The 21,248-nt window shown below is 43.2% G+C and overlaps 1 protein-coding gene across 1 annotated transcript in view; it reads left to right on the top strand.

Annotated features, from left to right (window-relative positions):
- igdcc3 (immunoglobulin superfamily, DCC subclass, member 3) overlaps positions 1–21,248 on the top strand; it is a 103,894-nt gene that overhangs the window by 49,201 nt on the left and 33,445 nt on the right. The window contains exons 3-5 of the mRNA XM_052040276.1: positions 6,865–7,009; positions 11,852–11,982; positions 20,006–20,143. Of these exons, the coding sequence (XP_051896236.1) occupies positions 6,865–7,009; positions 11,852–11,982; positions 20,006–20,143 (414 nt within the window). The remainder of the gene's footprint in view (positions 1–6,864; positions 7,010–11,851; positions 11,983–20,005; positions 20,144–21,248) is intronic.

Below are 21,248 nucleotides of genomic sequence, written 5' to 3'. Positions count from 1 at the left end.
ATTAATATCCTCCCTTAATTAAGGAGACCAATAGCATACATAATACTTCAGATGTGGTCTCATCAATGCCCCATATAACCAAAACATAACGTCCTGACTTTTGTTTTCTATTACCCTAACAATGAGCCATAACATTTCAATGTGCAAATGGGTCACCTATGGAACAGGCTCCTGCGGGACATATTGATGAATTCAAATATAATTTAAATTCAAATAGAAATGAATTCAGAAAATAACATTTTTGGGTGTGGTATGTGGAAACTGCAGGGTATGAAATTCATCGTCATTTAATAGCAGTAAACAATCTTTAAAGCAGCGACAAAGAATCTGCTAGGTTAGTTCAATGGGTCGACCCTCTGAGTTCCTCCAGCAGATTGTTTGTTGCTCCAGATTCCAGCATCTGTGTGTCCTCTTTTTTTAAGGCAGCGACTGCACGCATGCTTCTTCTCTCAGATCCAATTCCATTTGCTTCAGATTTTTGTGCTGCTGAACAGTTATGACTTTCTAAGCACAGATTTGTGTAACATTCTTGGGAAGATAGGGATGACTTTGGACATTGGTTTCTAACCTCTCTACCATTAGCATCATGCATGGGTCTATTCTACTTTAACTGATAGAGAGATTGATTAGAAGGATTAGTCAACAGCTTCACTGTCACTGTATCATGTGTCCGCCAGGATATAGATGGTGAATTAGTGAGACTTGTCTTTGCTTGCCCAGTAATTCTAATGTTCCTTTTCATTGCCTTGGAGTCATTATTTGTGTTTCACCCAATGTATGAGCCAGTAACTGGGAGCTAATCTTTGGCCTTACTTTTGCCCATGGGAGCTCTAGGATTTGGGAATGATTGTGATGGTTAGCTGTGCCCAAGCTGACTTTCAACAAATGTTTTCCACATCGTCCATTCTCCAGACCTCTTGTCATAGGTATAAGCATCTTTCTATCTAAAATATACTTTCCTTTCACTTCTCTTTTAAAACCTTTTCTAATTTTGTTTCTGATGCTGTTCTGGTGGCAGATCCCATGCCCTAACGATTCTCTTTCTTAAAAAAAATGTCCTGCTCTTGCTCGAAGATTGAGGAGGGGACCAGGATCATCCATCTTAGGTACTTCTTCCCTGCTGCTGGACGACCTTTGGACCCTGATGCTAATGGCTTTCAGCTGCACTCCATTTTCCTGCCCTGCCCTTTGCAAGGCCTAGCCAAGATATATGCGCTTTGTGTAAAATAATTTAGATATCTATTGGAACTGTGAACCAAAAGTACAGTAAAGTATAAAAGATCAATCGGAAGTTTGTGACTTGTACCCACTCATTCAATGCTTTACTCCATTCAACATTTTATAGTTCCCAGTAATTTCCCACTGGGAGCTTTTAAACAAGAGTCAGTGATCAAAGTGTTGGACAACACTATAAAGTTAGAAAATGGTCAGTACTTATATCTGAACAATGCTCTGAGCCCATTTATACAATAAAGCTCTGGTTCTCGAAACTAGTGCAATAGTGCATTACTAATACCCAAGTTTAATTGTACTAAATTTTTAGCTTTTTCTATCTAGTTATCTATCTATCTGCCTTTCTCTCTGTCTGCCTGTCTAACTATCTAGCTATACTTATCTACCTATCTGTCTGCCCATCTATCTATACCTAGTTAGCCCTACTCCTCAAACTCCTAGTTCTATCCATTGATCTATCTATTTCTATGTCTCTCTTTATCTACTTTTATTTCCTTCATAAAGAAGAGCATTTTAATCAAATTTTCTTTCTCTGCCATCATTATCCTTTCTAACATTCAGAGTTGCAGCTTCCTCGGTGAAAATGTAACTTAATTAAATGCAAATGTTGAAAAGACAGAATACATTATTGGGAATGTCACAGAGGTGTCTGTATCTCTTCCGTGATCCATGTTCCATGGCTGCTGTTCTGCAATGCTGTTTGAGGAGTTCATGTTAATGTGATACAGCAGTGAGTTGTTGTCAATTGGATCCTGGTTTAATTAGCTGTCAGTTTTTCTCCCCAATGAATGGTGTGTTGTTTCTGTGCATTGTTTTACTTCTCATGGTTCATCCATTTCAGAAGCTTAGAAACATTTCTGTACAGTCTTCAAGGAGACTTGTTCTTTGTATTGTGGCTGTTTTCACAACTGAAGTGCTGACTGAGTCTGCTATTCCGTCACTCTGCATATATTTCATTTAATGCCTTACTTCATCCATTAATTACCCCAGAACCTCCCATGCCAACAGTTAGTGATTTATGAAGCATTGGAGACAGATGCCTGTTTCGATCAGTATTACAAGACAGGCAGGGTGTTCATTTCACCACTACCTTGAGTTTATTTTCCTTCACCCTCAATCAGAAGGAGACATCTTGTATTTGTGTTGTTCAAAACAGATCTGGAGAATGAAATGAGGAACAGTTCTCGTTTTTGTGGGCAGGCATGGTAGTGTAGCAGTTAGCGTAACGCTATTACAGTACCAGCAACCTGGGTTCAATTCCGGCAGCTGTCTGTAAGGAGTTTGTACGTTCTCCCCGTGTCTGCGTGGGTTTCCTCCGGGTGCTCCGGTTTCCTCCCACTTTCCAAAGATGTATGGGTTAGAAAGTTGTAGGCATGCTATGTTGGTGCCAGCAGCACTTGCAGGCTGCCCCCAGAACACTCTACGCAAAGGTGCATTTCACTGTGTGTTTTGATGTACATGTGACTAATAAAGATATCTTAATCTTAAATATTTTTTAATATCCATTGAGAGAATTCCCAGACAATAATTTGGGTTTATCACAATATCCATAATGTTACACTCCCTACCACTCTGGTCTTTCTCCCAGATCACCAAATCCTGGTCACCGTTTTCCTTCAGTCAACAGATTAAAATAGATTATTTTTCTGTTTGCAGATAATTCACTGTTTTCACCAGGGAGCCCTCATTGATGTACCACTGCTTGCCAAATTAATGTGCCATTCCACTTGTAAAGTGCTTTGTGATATTCTGAGTTCATGGGAGGATCCATGTGAACGCTCTGGAATGTTCATCTCAATGTTCTTCACTCTGCTAGAGTGCCAATGACTAATGATGCAGAGTTTTTGTACCTGAACAGCACTGACCTCTGGAAGGTTGGAAATGATCTTCCAGCTCATTCACCATATGGAATTGTTTTTCTGGATCATTATTTGCAGCGTAATTCAAATGACGCAAACTTAGTGATCCAAGAATTGCTTTATGACTGATTTCAGCTGCATGACGAGAGCTTGAATCGTGACTCAGTGTATGTGGTCTCCAACCCTGAACTAATTAAACTGAGTCTGTGTCAGATACACAGAGAAAGCACTAATTACCAGTGAAACTGTGACATACAAGGATAAGAATGAAAAGCTTGAAAATGCATAGTGTATTGTCACATCTTACAGAAAGACCGTAAAGTGCTTCACATTGCAATGAATTACTTTGAAATGTGGCCACTTCATGAAGGCAACTGGAGTTGCCAATTTTGCAGAAGACAATCTTCTGAATACAATATCCTGTGCTGGTGGTGTTTAAGAAAAGAGAAGTCTCCTGGACACCAGGAGAGATTCCTTCTCCCTGCAGTGCTGTGTGATTTTTCAGTACGCTTCGAATCAGTGGAATGGAGAGACTTCAGTTTTATATCACGTCCCAAGGACATCATCTTTGACAGTGTGGTACTCATGCCCAAAGTGTTGAAGTAAGTCTTTATACTCCTGCAGTGCTGGTGACCAGGGTTCTTGCTGAAAAGCATAGAAAACAGTTTCAGGAGCAAAAAAAACAAACTGCTGGAGGAACTCAGTGGGTCGAGCAGGATCTGTGGAGGGAAAGGGATCATCAACCTTTTGGGTCCAGACCCTGCATCAGGAGGGATTGACTGTTTGCCAGTCCTGATGCAGGGCCCCGACCCTAAACATCGACTCTCCCTTTGCCTCCACGGATGCTGCTCGACCCGCTGAGTTCCTCCAGTAGTTTGTTTATTGCTCCGGATTCCAGCATCTGCAGTCTCTTGTGTCTCCAGAGAGTTTCAGGCACCAACTGCCCTTTCCTTTTCTGAAACAGGGAAAATGGTCAGTTACCAAAGTGAATAATGCTATTATTTTAATAGAATTAGTCCTTTGGTTTGTGCAGAATTCGATCAAAGGCTTGGAGACATACTTGCTGTTTGTGAATTGGCAGAGATTTCAATCACTGCCTCTCTGGTTTGTTCATTATGCTCCAGGGCAACAAATGTTTTACATGTTTATAAAATTCTAGGCAATGCATTGTTGAATTGTGCTGGCAAACTAGTGAAAGAAAGACTCTCACCAGCAGCATTTACCAGAACCATGAACATTTGTGTGTGTACTTCTTAAAGGAGTTAAATCCACAGTCTTCTAACTCCCAACTGATCAATGGACAAGCACCTCAGCTGAGCAGCAGTGATATTGGGTGGTTTGAATTCCTGCCCAAAACTGACTGATGAAGTAAGAGGATTTTGAGTGGGTGTTTACAGAGCTTGATAAATGAAAATTGAGGCCTTAAAAGGTTGCTGTAACATGTCAGTGTGCAGGTCAGGACTGTGCCCTAAGCTCTTATTTTTCACCAGCACTGACTTTTCCAAGTCAGAAGAGATGTGTCCTTAGTTCAGCCTTTCAAAGCATTTCTTAAAGTAATTATAATTCAATTTTTGCATTACATGGTTGTTTACATGGAGCCTTTGAAATTGTTTTTTGTTCAAATTAAGGACTGATGTGGATATAATGCAGTTAGTTTAATAGAATTAGTGCTTCGGTTTGTACAGAATTCAATCGAAGACTTGGGGTTTTACTTGCTGTTTGGGAAAAGGCAGAGATTTTGATCACATTGCTTCTTGTGCTGCAGGGCAACTAATGTTTTCACCACTGCCCGAACAACACACTCCTGAACATGAATGTCCCCAGACAGAATTAAACACTCCCAAACCTGTTTGACTCAGGACAGAGTTACACATTCCCAAATGTGACTGTTAGAGAACAGAGATAAACAATCCCAATCATGTAAGTCCTGGGATAGAGTTAAGCATTCCACCTTATGTCCCAAAACAGAGTTAAATTTACAAACATATCTGTCCTGGGACAATTACTGTAAATCCTTGGACTATTACTTCATGTACCCAGACAGATTTAAACCTCCTGATTATTGAATGTCCCAGGAAAGAGTTAAATCACTTAATATCCCAGTTCAGATTTAAACATTCCCAATTGCAGGATGTACCAGGACAAGGTTAAACATAACCAATTACTGCATGTCCTGGGTCAGGGTTAAACATTCCCAATTATTGAATGTTCCAGCACAGAATTAAGTATTCCCAATTACTGCATGTCCCAATATTTTTTTTAAATGGTAAAAGTTAACTTGGGATTAACAGGATAGTAAATCTACTGATCTCATATAAGGCAGTTACAGCTAATCATTCTGCTTTGTTTAGGTGAAAATCAGCTGTAGTGTATTGTACAGTTAATAGTAGGTATCTCAGAATCTTACAGTGAGCAATGTGTATAAGTATTATAGTGGGCATAATGGTATACATTAAAACATTATTTAGCCAGAGGGTTGTGGATTTATGGAATTCATTGCCACATACAGCTGTGGAGGCCCGACCATTGGGGGTGTTTAAGGAGGAGATTGATAGGTATCTAATTAGTCAGGGTATCAAGGGATATGGGGAAAAGGTCGGAAATTGGGGTTAGATGGGAGAATAGTTTAGCTCATGGTAAAGTGATGGAGCAGACTCGATGGGCCGAGTGGCCTACTTCTGCTCCTTTGTCTTGTGATCTTCTGATTATCAGGAACAGTGTAGTGTATTACAGAGCAGTATAGTGAGCAGCATGTTGTACAATAGAGCATTACCAGCATTGTATTTCAGTCTAATGGTGAGCAGTCCAGTTTATAATAGAGTCGGATGCTGAACAGGGAGGTGTACGGTAAAACATTATAATCAGCAGTGTTGTGTACGACAATGTGTTACGGTGTGCAGCCAGGTGTACAATATACCATCAGAATGAGCAATGTGGTGTACATCAGTCTTGTTATGAGTAGTTCAGTATGTAAAGTAACAACATAGAGAACTTTCTGTACAATATAACAGTATAACGAGCAGTGTGGTGTATTGTAGTGAGCAGCCTGTTGTGTGTCAGTATTATACTGAGAAATTCAACGTAGAATAGCACAGTATAGTCAGCAGTATTAGTTAGTATATAATACCTTTATCTCTGAATCTCCCTGTGTTAGTTGGTCCATTGTGTCTTGGATTATGATTTCCCAATGATTTATGGCCCTATTGTGTTCCTCATATGTAACCCCATGCGCAGCCTTCTGTATTTGGTATGGAACTTTAATAAAATCGCTCCATAAATCCTAAGCATTATTATTTAATATGCAATATTGCCTTTCAGTTGGCCTTGTATAAAACTGCAGAATGCAGCTGTTTTGGAGTGAGCTTTCATCTAATTTGTGCTGTTTCCCACAGGAACAGGAGGAGATGTCAGGGATATAGGAAAATCCATCCTCATCATTCGCTAACCTTTCCAGGAGGCGCAATGTAAATGTTGTCATCTGCTGCAAGGATTGTTCTTGATTATCGAGGGAACACATATGCAGCCGAACAGTGCGATGCAAACTCCACAGGCAGTGTAGGAATCTCAGAGGGGTTTATGTGCTGCGTAATATTCCTTGCTACCTCTCTAGGATCTGCACAGGGAGGACAAAGTGCAGCAGAGACTGGGTGCTGCCAGATTGCTTTCCTGTTGAAATATTAATGAACAACTTATCACTTCTAGTACAACCACAAAAGGAAACACTTGTCTTCTGTGTTCAATGTTCCTAACGCTGACTCTCGTTTTGTCCCAGCTCTGTCTCCATTCCATGTGCAGCCTCAGTCGATGGTTGTGGAGGAAGGCGGCGTTGCCAGGTTTCAGTGCCAAATTCATGGTTTACCAGAACCACTGATCATGTGGCTGAAGAATCGCAGGCCTCTTGAACCAAGTGATGACAGGTAGGTGATAGGAAAGGTTTAGAAGTATATGGGTCAAACATGAGCAAATGGGAATAGCTTTCCTCCGGGTGCTCCGGTTTCCTCCCACATTCCAAAGACGTACAGGTTAGGAAGTTGTGGGCATGCTAAGTTGGTGCCGGAAGCGCGGCGACACTTGCGGGCTGCCCCCAGAATACTCTACGCAAAGATGCATTTCACTGTGTGTTTTGATGTACATGTGACTAATAAAGAAATCTTAAATCTTAAAAGGGCATCTTAGTTGGCATGGATGAGTTGGACCAAAGGGTCTGTTTCTGTGCTGTATGACGCTATGACTCTAGGTACTGTACATCCCAAGCCATGGCTTGTTCAGTTCTATCAACCCTGACTCTCCCTTAACAGTGTGAGCAGACAGGAGGAAGAACACTGACTTTGCTGAGTTATAATGTCATTGTTCTTGTTTATCATTGAAAAAAATATCAAAGCAGAAGCAAGCACTTCAGAATGAATACTCCTGGAATGATACAATCTCTGCAACACAGAGTTCCAAATTCCTCTCAGGGTAATAAGATAAGATTTCTTTATTAGTCACATGTACATCGAAACACGCAGTGAAATGCGTCTTTTGTGTAGAGTGTCCTGGGGGCAGCCCACAAGTGTCGCCACGCTTCCGGCGCCAACATAGCATGCCCACAACTGGAACTCCACAGTCAGTTGTGAGGAGAGATTGGACACGCTGGCTTATTTTCTTGGAAACAAAAGAGGCTGAGGGGAGTTTTAATCGAGGTGTATAACATTATGAGAGGCTTGGACAGGTTGAGGAAGAAGGACCTAATGAACAGGGGCCATGGATTTAAGGAGGATTGGAGGGGAGCAGGGGAAAAGTATTTCATCCAAAGAATGGTGTGGGTCTGGAATTCACGGACTGAAAGGCTGGAGGAAGCAACTGACATGGTCTAACCTACAGAGCTGTGGAGCAGGAGCTGGGAATTAGAATTGCTCTGGAAAGTCTTTGTTTTTAGCTGACAGGGATGTGATGGGCAGAATGTCCACCTTTTAAGCCATAAATCTGCATAATTGTAATCTATCCCTAGCCCAGTGGTCAATGACTTCTCTACTCAGAATAAACAGTCACCACAAAACTCTATGGTCTCTACTCAAGCCCAAAGTCTGCATTAAATTCCAGAGAGACTAGAATTCCCCTATTTGTGTTTTTGCCTTCTGAGTTACCTTGAGTCAATGTCCTTGAGTTCCAGTTTTCCTCCTTGGAGGTCACATGATTCTAATTCCCCATAATAATTGACTGAAATCATCCAAAAACAAGGCAAGTGAGAAGCAGCAAGACTACAGATCCAAGTTGCCCCACATATCTGACAGCATCGTAATTGAAAAGAAGTTTCCACCCCACTTACAGGTAGTTCCTCAAAGAAGAATGCGACACCAAACTGAAGGTGTTTGCAAGATGGAAGAAGATTGTCTTCATGGGCAACTTTGTTCTTTAGTTATTCCACATGGGGCACAGTTCTTATTGAGAAACTGTTTGAAATGCACAATATCACCAGGGCATAGGTTCACAGTCACAAATTCTCTCTTGGTGCCTTCCTGATCTCCAAGCCAAACAAACACTAGACACTTCCTGATAGGAAGAGAAAATCAGAGGGAAAGTCAATGGCTGCACTTCCATTTACTTTCTTGTGGCCAGCTCCAGAATAGAAGTTATAGAGAGATACAACCTGGAAACAGACCCTCCGCCTCACTAAGTCCCCGCCGACCATCAACCACCCATTTACACTAAACATACGTTAATCTCAATTTTTAATCTGCCCGCATTCTCATCAGCTCCTCCCAGATTCTACTACTCACTAGGGACAATTTACAGTGGTCAGATAACCTGCCAGCCCTCACGTCTTTGAGATGTGGGAGGAAACTGGAGCACCCAGAGGAAACCCACATGGTCACAGGGAGAATGTGCAAACTCCACACAGACAGCACCCGAGGTCAGGATTGAACCCGGGTCTCAGGCGCTGTGAGGCAGTGGCTCTATTAGCAGAATTAGTGGATGTCAGAGAACAGGTAGATGGTCCTTGACTAGACTGGAGAGAATACTTGAAAAATAGATGCAGGAATACAGATGCTTTGACACCTTCTGTCATTGGGCTGACTGAAGAATAATTGTTAGTGAATGGATGATACCACAGAATGAATAAAACCAGGGTGCAATGCAGAGGATTTTTGTTTTCAGTTTATTTAGTTAAAATAATGGGCTGGATCATGCTCAATCCAATCTGCTGATAAAGTTTCTGTGGCCGCAACTACTTTTTAATGACCAGCAGATCCTATAGGACTGGAGACTTTGTTGCCATAGGCATCCCACCAAGCAGAGGTGTCGGCCTCAGGGTGTTGGATCTTGCTATTCCCCCCTCCCCAACCTCAGACCATCCTCTTATGACCGTAAGGTTGACAACTCCATTCAAACGAATGGGATTCTGCTACATGCACAAGCTGTTGAAGGTGTACGCAAGGTACATCTGGGCCCCTAGTGGAGGACATTTGATCTCCACCCGCAGACAGCGAGGTAGCATCCCTCAGCAGAACGAGAGATCAGGGCCATCGAGTCGACCCGCACACCTCAGCCAGTCATCCCAACAAACCATAAGGATGGGCTCCAGGAAATGTGGATTTCATACAACTGCAGCAACATCTGTTGAAATAACCAGGCATTCTCCTTAATGTGCAATGATAACAGCACAGAATGAGGCCATTCTGCCTGCTGAAACTGTGATAGCAGTGCAGTTAGTCTCATTCCTTGGCTCTTTCCCTGCAAATTTTGTCCCTTGTCTAATTCCTTGTTTGAAAGTCGTGACTGAGTTTCCTTTCATCCCCTTCTCCCATTCACACAGTGAATTCCAGATCACTGGCTCACACAAGAGCCTGACAGCATAACCTGAGCCTAGCAGGACCTGGCCATGTGTGTTGGGGTCAGGTCAGGCTGGCCGTATGTTCTGATGAAACACTACGTCAGGGTGTGGGGCACAACTCAGCATTTTATCCAGGTCAGGCTGATTTGTTTAGTATTACTGCACATTGGGTCAGGTTGGGTATGGAAAATATTGTAAATAGTTGGGCTCAGGTGGGGTTCAGATTGGTTGCAGTCAGCTGTGGTTCAGATTGGCTATAGTTGGATGGAATTTGGGGATTGGTTGTAGTGGGTCAGGTTCAGATCAATAGTGATTGGGCGAGGTTTGCGTTGACTGTGATTGGATGAAGGTTGGGTGGGCTTTGGATTGGCTGATGGTGGGTGGGGTTTGGGTTGGCTGATGGTGGGTGGGGTTTGGATTGGCTGTGGTTAGGTGTGGTTTGGATTGGCTGAGGTTGGGTGGGGTTTGGATTGGCTGATGGTGGGTGTGGTTTAGATTGGCTGTGGTTGGGTGGGGTTTGGATTGGCTGTGGTTGTGTCAGATTAGGGTCAGGATTTAATTTTATACCCACGCTAATGTCTATTACTTCTGCATGAAAAATATATTGAAAGAAGGTGAACGATAACTTCCAAAAGGAAAGATTAACGAATAAAATGGCAAAAGCCATAGGCAGGGTACAACAGCACCATTTAATGGAGGAAATTGTTACTACATCCACGTATTTGCCAATTTAAAACACAAAATATTAGTAAGTATGAAAACTGAAATCTTTGTACCTGGAACTATTTAAGGAGAACCAGTACGTCAGGTAGTCACCAACCCAGAGACATGGATAGGACTATCTGCCTTAGTAGAGGCAGGTGGCCATCTCTAATAAATTGAGATGTTTGGAATTGAGCTCAATAGGCTGTGTTTGTGTCCATTTACAGATTAAACCCAGGCGTGGATCCATTCAGAAACTATTAAAAAAACAAATGGGCCTTTACATCCAGAGGACTAGAGAATAAAGAGATGGAAATTATGTTACAAAACATTGGTTGAACCATTTCTAGAGACAGGCACGGTAGTGTAGCGGTTAGCGTAATGCTTTACAGCACCAGCGACCCGGGTTCAATTCAGGCTGCTGTCTGTAAGGAGTTTGTACGTTCTCCCCGTGTCTGCGTGGGTTTCCTCTGGGTGCTCTGGTTTCCTCCCACTTTCCAAAGACATATGAGTTAGGAAGCTGTGGCCATGCTATGTTGCCGCCGGCAGCGTGGCGACACTTGTGGGCTACCCCCAGAACACTCTACGCAAAAGCTGCTTTTCACTGTGTGTTTCAATGTACATGTGACTAATAAAGATATCTTATTTTATCTTATCTAGACCCTACTCTCTGGGAAGGATACAGTGGCTTTGGAGGGAGTTCAATTTAAGTTAAATTATGGGGAGAGATTACACAAAGTAGGTTAGAATTCTCTGAAATTTGGAAGGTTAAGATATTGCGTGAAATTAAGGGAAATGGATGGTGTAGATGGAGCAAAGATATTTACATTGTCTGGGGGTCCGGGACAAGGACACATTGTTTAAAGTCAAGCCTTTCTAAAAGCACTATGCAGAAGTATCATTCTCAGATTTAAAAGTAAAACTTAATCTTGCATCAACTCTCTATCGCAAACAAGAGTTGATGCCAGAATAAGTTTCAATTTTAAATCTGACACTGATACTTCCACAGGAGTTAAGGGATATTGGGAAAAGACAATGATGTGGAGTTAGGTCGCCAGCAACCCCACTGTGTGGCAGGAAAAGCTAGAGTGGTTCTCGTTTTCATATCTTCATGAAGAAAATGAAATTATCTCTGGTTTACGTGGGAATGAAAATCACCTGGTTCATATCAATGGATTCTGTGTTTGATAGAAAGCCTGTTCTTGGAAGGACCATAACTGAAGCTCCCCCACTTATCTTCCAGGTTTACCTTTCTACCCACGGGGGTCCTCCAGATTACACGAGTGGGAGAAGAAGACAGTGGAATCTACCACTGTGTGGCTGCCAATACTGCCAACACAAGGCATAGCGAAGAAGCCAGCCTTACTGTGTCAGGTTGGTGTCAATTCTCTGCATGCATTGTTCGACCAAAAGAATGGCATTCCTGTTCTTGGTTCCAGCATCGGGAGCCTTCCCCTTGTTCTGTGAGCAACACCTCAGCATCTAGTGAAGATTGAATGCAACCCACTGTGGCTGTTAAATTAGATATTATAGCAAGGCTTGTTGCCTGAGACTATCTGGTGAATGTATTATATGGCCAAGAGCCTTGAATTCCTCAGCCCAGCTGGAACTTGGTGCCCTCTGATTTGCATTGTGTTCAATGCATGTTACATAGCTGCATGTACACAGAATGCTTCAAACACTCCATGGGTTAACTGAGGGAAGGGGGGAGGGGAGAGGGCTTCACTGTGAGCCAGTTCTACAGGAGGGTTCATCTCAGTTCTGTCAGAAAGCATCTCATCAAATTTGCACTCACATAATTCCCTGAGGTATTTGATTTGAGAGCAGTGCTTAATTGTTTCTAATATTAGAATTTCAGAGATGAGCGCAGCACATTACCAAATCATTAATATTCATAATCTGCACTGACTGCCTGGCCCCCGCACAACAGGACTATTCACGTGTCCTAGAAACGGCCTCCTTATATTCAATGTTATGTAAGGCTTGCTCTCTCCCTGCTGTACTTGAAATAACAGAATCTGCAGTGAAATAACTTCATGATCGCCAGTTGAAAAGCTCATCGGGGTGTGAGTGAACACTGGTAAAAAACAGAGCGAGGCTCCCACACCCCTGAATGGAAGTCCAGGAGCTGTTTGTTTGTCCTCCTCTCATTCCCCCCGCTCTCCTGAACCTGGCGTGGAATGCACGAATTGCCCTCCAGTACCTCTCCCACGCTCCTCAGTGGATTTCTTATTGGCCTTTGACCCTAGGTTCCTGTAGTTGGTGTCCAGTTAAATGTAAAAAGGCTAAGTATTTTTAGACCACTGGTCTGCTCTTCCTCCTGGGTCTTAGTGCCCACCACTGGTAATTCTGGTCCACTGTAATCACTGTGATCCTCTTGGGTTTGCACACAACCCTCAGACTTTGCAGTAACTTCAGAGGAAGAGGTTTTGAAATTTGTAAGATGAACTTCAAAGGAACTTAACTTGTAGTCCCAAAAAGAGGAAGCTGGCAGATTCAGGTCTTGTGTATAAATCCAAATGATGAGCATATGAGTGTGCACAGCAGAAGCCATCAAGCTGAGATTATCCTGCACTCACACCAGTAAGCACGAGTTTTCCAGCAGTTCTGAGCTGTGATTTAGTTGAGTAATGCTGTAGTCAGTTTCTCCTCACTTCCTCTGCCGAGGTCTGCTCTTGCAGATTCACAATGGGCCAGAGCTAGCTCCACTCCTCTCTGCAGTTGCTGCCTGTTGTTCAGCTGTGTCCATGGTTGTCAGAGCCAAAAGCGGGGGGCTGTCAGCACCCCAGCCTCCAGAGACATTGGCTGGTTGGTGGCAGGGTCTCTAATGGAGCAGAAAGGAAGCCCAATCCCTGATAACTCTTAAACCCTGCCCCCAGATCTGCGCGCTGTAAAAGATTGTTGCAGGCCATCCTCGGGTTATGAACACCTGACTTACGGACACCCTTATATACGAGCGAGCTCCCAAAATATTAATAAATTCAAAAGTCTGTACATACATACATTATTTTGAATGTCAGAACTAGTTTCCTCTCTCTCTCTCTCTCTCTCTCTCTCTCTCTCCACTTTTAGTAATTGTTCTTTCTTATCAGTCTTATGTGTTTTTGATGCCATTCATTACAATACTGTGGAGGACTGGTTATTGTATTGAATGATTTTTGTTCATTTTCTCACTTCTTGACAAAATTAACTTGTGGCCATTTGTAAAAGCAGAACCCATTCATTACTTGGGGACAGCCTGTAATAGTTTTTAAATGTCTTTGACAGTCAGAGGTATTAAAAAATTGCTAACATTGAAGTAAAGGATTAAAAGTTATTAACTTTTAAAATAAACTTAAAATGGAAAAGAGATCACTTAACAACATTAAAGCAACTTAATTTGAAAACTTACCTTCCCCTTTGCCTCCTAAACCTTTGCCATAAAATCCCCATTGAAATCCAAAGAATCTGACACAGTATCCAAGAGGCAATCCTTCTGCATAAAGCTAGGGAATCCCAGCAAGTCTTCACTCTGTGGCTTGATCACATGGGGAGCACAACGACAATGATATCGAATTGAATATCCCTTCAAGCCTGTCAGGAAGTCTTGGATTTTCCATTTGACAGTGTATGTACAGATGTCCAGCACCAACTGCTATACAGACTGTAAGTCCTGGCATATTGCCTCTGGTTTGGCATTGCCTTGATTGTAAAATTCTCATCCTCTTTTTCAAATCTCTCCAAGGCTTCGTCACCCTCTATAGCTGTAGCCAACAACCAACGCTGCGACCCTCCAAACCTCCACTTCTGTCCTCTTGCACATCCCTGATTTTAATCACTCCACCTGTTGGTTGCGCTTCCTATAAACTAGATCCTAGAGCTTGAATTCTCTCTTATTCTCTGCCTCTCTTTTCCTGTAACACTCATCTTAAAATCTACCTCCTTGACCAAGCTTTTAGTTCTCTGCCCCGATATATGAATTGGGAGCATAAGCAGGCCACTCCTGTCTTTGAAGCTACTCTACCATTTAATAAAATCAAGGGTGATGTGATTGTAAGCTCAACTGTGCATTCCCAACTACCCAAGGTAATCTTTCACCCCCTTGTCTTTCTACCTCTTCCTTACAAATATTTGTAGACTCTGTTTCCATGTCCTTCGAGTTCCAAAGACTCATAACTCTCTGAGAGAAAGAATTTTGCTTCACCCCTGCCTTCAGTGGACAACCCCTTATTTTTAAACAATGACTATCAATTCTAGATTCTCCCAGAAGAGGAAGTATCTGGTCCACATCCACCCTGTTAAGACCCCAAGGATCTTATATGTTTTCAGGATGTTGCCTTTTATTCTTCCAAACTCGATTGTGTGTCCAATCTTCCCTCATGACCACCTTCCTGTTCCCAGGTATCAGCCACATAAGTCTTAACACATTATGCAACTTGACTTTAGAGATTGGTACCTCTCTTGTTAGTACTAGAAGGGGCTGCTCCTCCAATTTTGGTGGCACTTCAGTTGGCTGCTCCAAATGTTTAGTCACCAGGTGTAGTGGGGTTGACCAGTTGAGGGATCAACTGTTCAGACAGCTCCTGGGCCTGGGTAAGGTGGCCAGTTACAAGTCCAGGCACAACCTATTTTGACCTCTGTCCTTCCTGTTGCTCTTCCGAGGTTATGCCCAGATATATTTGGAGCACATGGTTTCTGCCTGCATGCTCGATACCTTTTGGGAATTTTGGACATTGCAGGGGTTGGCATGTATCTCTGATGTCAAGAGCAACATTTTAATTTAAGTTTTAATTTTATGAAATAGTTATTTCGAAAAATAAGGGGAAAAAAACAACAAAACGTAGAACAATAGGGAAGGTGTTATTAACCTGGAAAGGGTGCAGAAAAGATTCACGAGGATTTTACCAGGCCCAGAGGGTATGAGTTATAAGGAGAGGTTGGATAGGCTGGGACTGTTTTCCCTGGAGTGTAGGAGGCTGAGGGATATTCTTATAGAGGTGTATAAAAGCATGAGGGGTGTAGATAGGTGGGTGGTCACAGTCCTTTTCCCACAGTAGGAGAGTCTGAAACTAGAGGACGTAGATTTAAGGTGAGAGGGGAAAGTAAAAAGGCACCTGAGGGGCATCTTTTCCACACAGAGGGTGGTGGGTACATGGAACAAACTGCTAGAGGAAGCAATAGAGGTGGATACAATTACAATGCTTAAAAGACATTTAGACAGGTACATGGATAGGAAAGTTTTAGAGGGACATGGGTCAAACGCAGGCAAACGGGACTAGCTCAGATAGACATCTTGGTCAGCATGGATGAGTTGGGCTGAAGGGCCTGCCTCTGTGCTATGTGACTCTATGACTACAGCAACAAGCACCTTTTATCTGCATGTATTCTACCATCTTCCCTCAGAGAGCCAAGTTCTCACCATGCTGATGTCAGGCCCTGCTTTTGTTCTTCATGTCAGATGACTCACTGTCGCAGTGCTGACGTCTAACTAGTTGCCAGTCGCCTGAAAGAGATTCCGACGAGAATGGATGGAGGTGGTATTGATATTTATCACTCCATCTTCATATGTCTACCCCTGCAGGCTGTGGATAGAATTAAACATTCGCTTCTGGTGTACCCTGTGCTACAGGCATTTTGAACAGCATAAATAATTCAAATAATCAGATGGGCCTGTCAACAATGCGAATTTAATTCACCAAGTGATGATTCTAGGGTTTCATTATTTTAAAATGTTCTCTGCAAACGTTATCAACCACTTCCAATTATTACCATTTTAGTGTTGGGTCGGATTGATTTGTGGTCAAGTGCACTGTCTCACATTTCATTTATCACACCTTGCAGTACCAGGATCACAGGGTAGACAGAAGCATTCCTCATAACGCCAATCAGGATGTGTTTGTAGGGTCAGACTACTTGTTAGTGGAGCAGTGAATGCACCAATGAGTGTAATTACTTCCCACAGTTTGACAGATATTGGCCCAGATTTTGCAGGGTAGCTGTTAACATTCGCTGTGGGTATCCTACATGATTGGAAGCAGTTTGAGGATTTCAGTACATATGGAAAACTGCCATCAGTGATTCACTGCCAGGTGGCAGGCTGTATTTGGAGGCTGGACTCCTTGTGAAATTCAGTGGAAGGAGATGGCTTAGCCTGCACTTCCATGATGAGCTGGCCACAGAACATAGAACACAGCACAGGAACAGGCTCTCTGTCCCATGATGTTATGCCAAACTAATTAAACTAATGATGCCTAATTAAACCAATCCCTTCTGCCTGCACATGGTCCATATCCCTCCATTCTCTGCATATTCATGTGTCTAAGAACCCCTTAAACACCTCTATCATATCTGCCTCCACCATCACCCCTGGCAGCACATTCCAGGCACCCACCACTCTCTGTATAAAAATCTTGCCCTGAGCATCTACTTTGAACTTTTCCCCTCTCACCTTAAACGAACGCCCTCTGGTATTAGACCTCTGCAATCTGTCCACAGAGGATCAGAGGATGATTACTGTGAGTGTCTTGGTCATTTAAAAAGTAATTTTCAGACAGGCTATTAATATAGCAAAGACTCTTCCAAGGAATGTTTGATAAATCTAGTATAGTTTATTAATTTAGATTATTTGAGACATTTGCAGGAGTTTTAGGGTTTTTTTTGAGACTCTTCCATTTAACTTTGTTTTTTCTAAGCTTTTGAAATAATTGGGCAACATTCAGTATTTTATGAGATTTAAGACTTTGTTGGTTCCTATGGCCAGGGGGCATGGCTTAGCTAGGTATCACTTTGTGTGTGGGGGGGGGGGTGGGGGATAATTTTGTCTGCACCCCCACCTGACCTTCCTTACATGAGGAAGGCCCTTCTGATGGCAAAGGCTTGGCTGTGGGGAATTCTCCCAACAATCTTCATTGCAAGTTCCTGCTTGGAAAATTTCCACAGGCAAGCATATTTTGTGTTTACTGAGGGTGGTGACAAACTGAAAGTACTGGGGTGCTTTGGGATAACCAGGTGTGGAAGTGGCCAGGGCTTGGATATAACCCAGGGCATGGTTGTACTACACTTAACAGGGGTAAAAACAGAAGCTGTTGGGAACACACAGCATCTGGGGAAAGGGAAACAGAGTTAATGCCCCAGGTCAGAGACCTTCCATCAGAACTGGGAAAAAGAGATAAAAAAAGTAATTTTAAGTTGCGGAGTAGATGGGTGAAATGGATAGAATAAAAAGGGAAAATCTGTGAAAGGGTGTGTCCAGGGTAAATGGGTTAATGGTGCAGTTAAAGGGTGATTATGTTTCTTTGCCATCCAGTTCCTCTGTCATATTTACTCATAGAATCATAGAACAGTGCAGCACAATACAGGCCCTTTGGCCCACAATGTTGTGCCGACCTTTAAACCTCGCCTAAGACTACCTAACCCCTTCCTCCATTTTAAATTCCTCCATATGCTTATCTAGCAATCTCTTGAATTTGACTAAGGTACCTGCCTCCACCACTGCCCCAGGCAGCGTATTCCATGCCCCAACTACTCTCTGGGTAAAAAACCTTCCTCTGATATCTCCCTTGAACTTCCCACCCATTACTTTAAAGCCATGCCCTTTTGTATTGAGCATTGGTGCCCTGGGAAAGGCACCTGGGAAAGTACTCCAATGATAAGACTTTCCTTTCTGTCTTTCCTCTTCCTGAAGCATGACTTCCCCTCTGCCATAGTGGACAGTGTCCATGACCGCATCTCATCCATTTCCTGCCCCTCTGGTCTTACCCCGTCTCCACCTAGACAGAGGTCTCCTGATCTTCACCTTGCACCCCACCACCAGCCTCCACATTCAACAGATTCTCCTTCACAATTTCTGCCTATAAAGAAGCAAAATCACCCTCTAGTTGCCTCTGACACATTTAAAAAACCTTACAAAACCTCTCACAGACTTTGACAGGAGATGAAACTCCACCCCGTCCCTCTTTTCTTATCTCCTGTCAAAGGCCTTTCTGACAGCAGGCCCTCAGCAGCACTCAGGACAAGGCCTTGTTGCCATCAAGGCCTCACACTGCCTTACTACCTGGGCCCACAATTAGGGGGCCTGGGGTAACTGGACCAAGCATCCATACGGGTTAGTATGGACATTGGTAATGCTCATGGTAGGTGGTCTGACTGGCAACTGAGTAAAGCACAATGTGGCCCATGGTGTTGGAAAGAACTTCAGGAACGAGAATGGAGGCCTTGGGGGATGGTATAATCCGGGTGATATTGATGCAGCCACTCGCTTTAAATCTCCCTCCATTTTACTTTACGTTGAAGTCAATAGAAATAAAATTGGATGAGATCTATTAGAAGTGGCAGAGTTGATAGTGCCTGTTTCACTCTTTGCTCAACATCAACCGTACTCCAATCAGCCAAATTACTGAGCCAGTCCATCAATCCAGTGTTTCATGGCCTCCACAGGATTTCTATTTTCATGCATCTTCAGACGTGTGCGCTTGTATTTTCCAAGTACGTTTTTCTTTTTACTAGAAAGTGACCTCATAACCTGTCTTGCCCTTTTACGTTCCTTGTGCAGCTGGAATTTAGGTTGTTGATGGTGAGGCAGGCAGTTGAGAGGGAAGAATGCTCATCAGCGGCCATGTGCACCTCCTGCGGGAGGGCTCTGGGTGATTCAGTCCATTGCCTGCACCCTCCTCGCCCTTTCTCCAAAAGAACTGGGTGGATGTCACAACAACTTACCAGATTACCGGCAGTAACCTGAGAAGCACAAATAAGAGCCCAGCACACTATGTGAGCTCAGCTGGGCACAACTGAACCCTCTAGTTTATCTTCAAAGATTCTGTCTTCTCAGATATCTGAACATTTCTGTCCTACTGTGCACAAAACATTGTCTTTCCTTTTGCATTGAGTGAGGGCAGGCACGGTAATGTAGCGGTTAGCGTAACACTATTACAGCGCCAGAGACCCAGGTTCAATTCCAGCCACTGCCTGTAAGGAGTTTGTATGTTCTCCCTATGTCTGCGTGGGTTTCCTCCGGGTGCTCTGGTTTCCTCCCACATTCCAAAGACGTACGGGTTAGGAAGTCGTGGGCATGCTTTGTTGGCGCTGGAAGCGTGGCGACACTTGCAGGCTGCCCCCAGAACACTCTACGCAAAAGATACATCTCACTGTGTATTTCAATGTACATGTGACTAATAAAGAGATCTTATCTTATATCTCACAAAATCTACCTGATATCTTTATGTTTATAGAGAGGGGATGAAAATTGGACTTCGGGCCCAGAGTTGCTCACCTTTTCCCAAGACTGAGTTCATTGTCATTTGTTCTATCCAAATTAAAAGTGATACTGGTCATCAGCTGAGGATCCATTTGTCAGTCAGCCCCTTGCTGCTGTGGAACTCTCTTTACCTGTCATTCATTGGCTTCTGATTCTTTTCCTCAGGATCCCACTCCAATGTTTATAAGGAGCCAGCAATCCTGGTTGGTCCTGAGAACCTCACACTAACTGTGCACCAAACAGCTGTTCTGGAATGCGTGGCAACAGGAAACCCTCGACCAATTGTCTCCTGGAGCCGTCTAGGTGAGCGTTTTGCCACAGCATGTGATTGTTGGGGTTATTATTGATGGAGGTTCAAGGAACACTACACTCAGTCAAGCTTTTAATGGAAGGGAGGAATAAAGTGTGTAGAGAAGCATGGGTAGGACCTGAAAGATGAACCAGGGATTTGGGGTGATCTGACTTAAAGATCTGCTTGGGTATAAAATTAAAACCCAACCCAACCGTAGCCTTATTGATGCCCAGGCCAAACCTGTCTCATTTAGTTGGATCCCTTTGTGCAAGGGTTGTGTAACCAGCCCCGGAGGGAAGAGCTTCTGCTCCTGCTCGGCAGCTTTCAATGGGTTTAACTGTCAGCATGTGCTCTGGATCTGTCTCTGGATCACTCTCCTAACCTGAGTGTCCGGCTGCAATCCACTTCCCAGCCTCATTTCCTTTGTGTTCCCCCCTGCTCGCCAGTGCACAGAGCCCCTTCCCCTGGATGTGACACACTCTCACTCACATACACACACACAGACATCACACACACATATACATACATTCATATGTACACACACACACACACACACACACACACACACACACACACACACACACACACACACACACACACACACACACACACACACACACACACACACAGCCTCTCAGAATTGAAAATCTTCACATTTATTTATAAAGAACCATCCTGTCCCAATCCAATCTGAAACCTGTCTGACCCAAACTCGATGCATGCACTTGGTTACCATCAGCCTTGGGTTGATTTGACAGGCTGTAATCTGGCCAACCTTCTCCCTTGCCAGCATTAGAATTGCCTCTTGAATGGAGAACCACAAAACTTGGTTAAAGGGAAGGAATAGACAGTGATTTTCTTCATTGGATTTATATACAATGCTGACATGTAGACCTAGGATGAATAAAGAAATAATGGACTCATTATTTTGTATTGGAATAGGTGGAATATTGGGATAAAGAGATAATATACCCTTCACTTTGTATTGTTATAGTGACTGAATTATTGGGGTGTAGATGCCATCCATTTTGTTTAGTATGTTTGTACCATGAATGGGCTACATAGGATAACATATAAATTGTTTGATGAAACCACCAGGTGCCTTCTAATTTTCCT

This window comes from Pristis pectinata, chromosome 28, assembly GCF_009764475.1.
Source record: "Pristis pectinata isolate sPriPec2 chromosome 28, sPriPec2.1.pri, whole genome shotgun sequence".
NCBI lineage: Eukaryota > Metazoa > Chordata > Chondrichthyes > Rhinopristiformes > Pristidae > Pristis > Pristis pectinata.
This window is presented reverse-complemented; position numbering and strand designations above follow the sequence as displayed.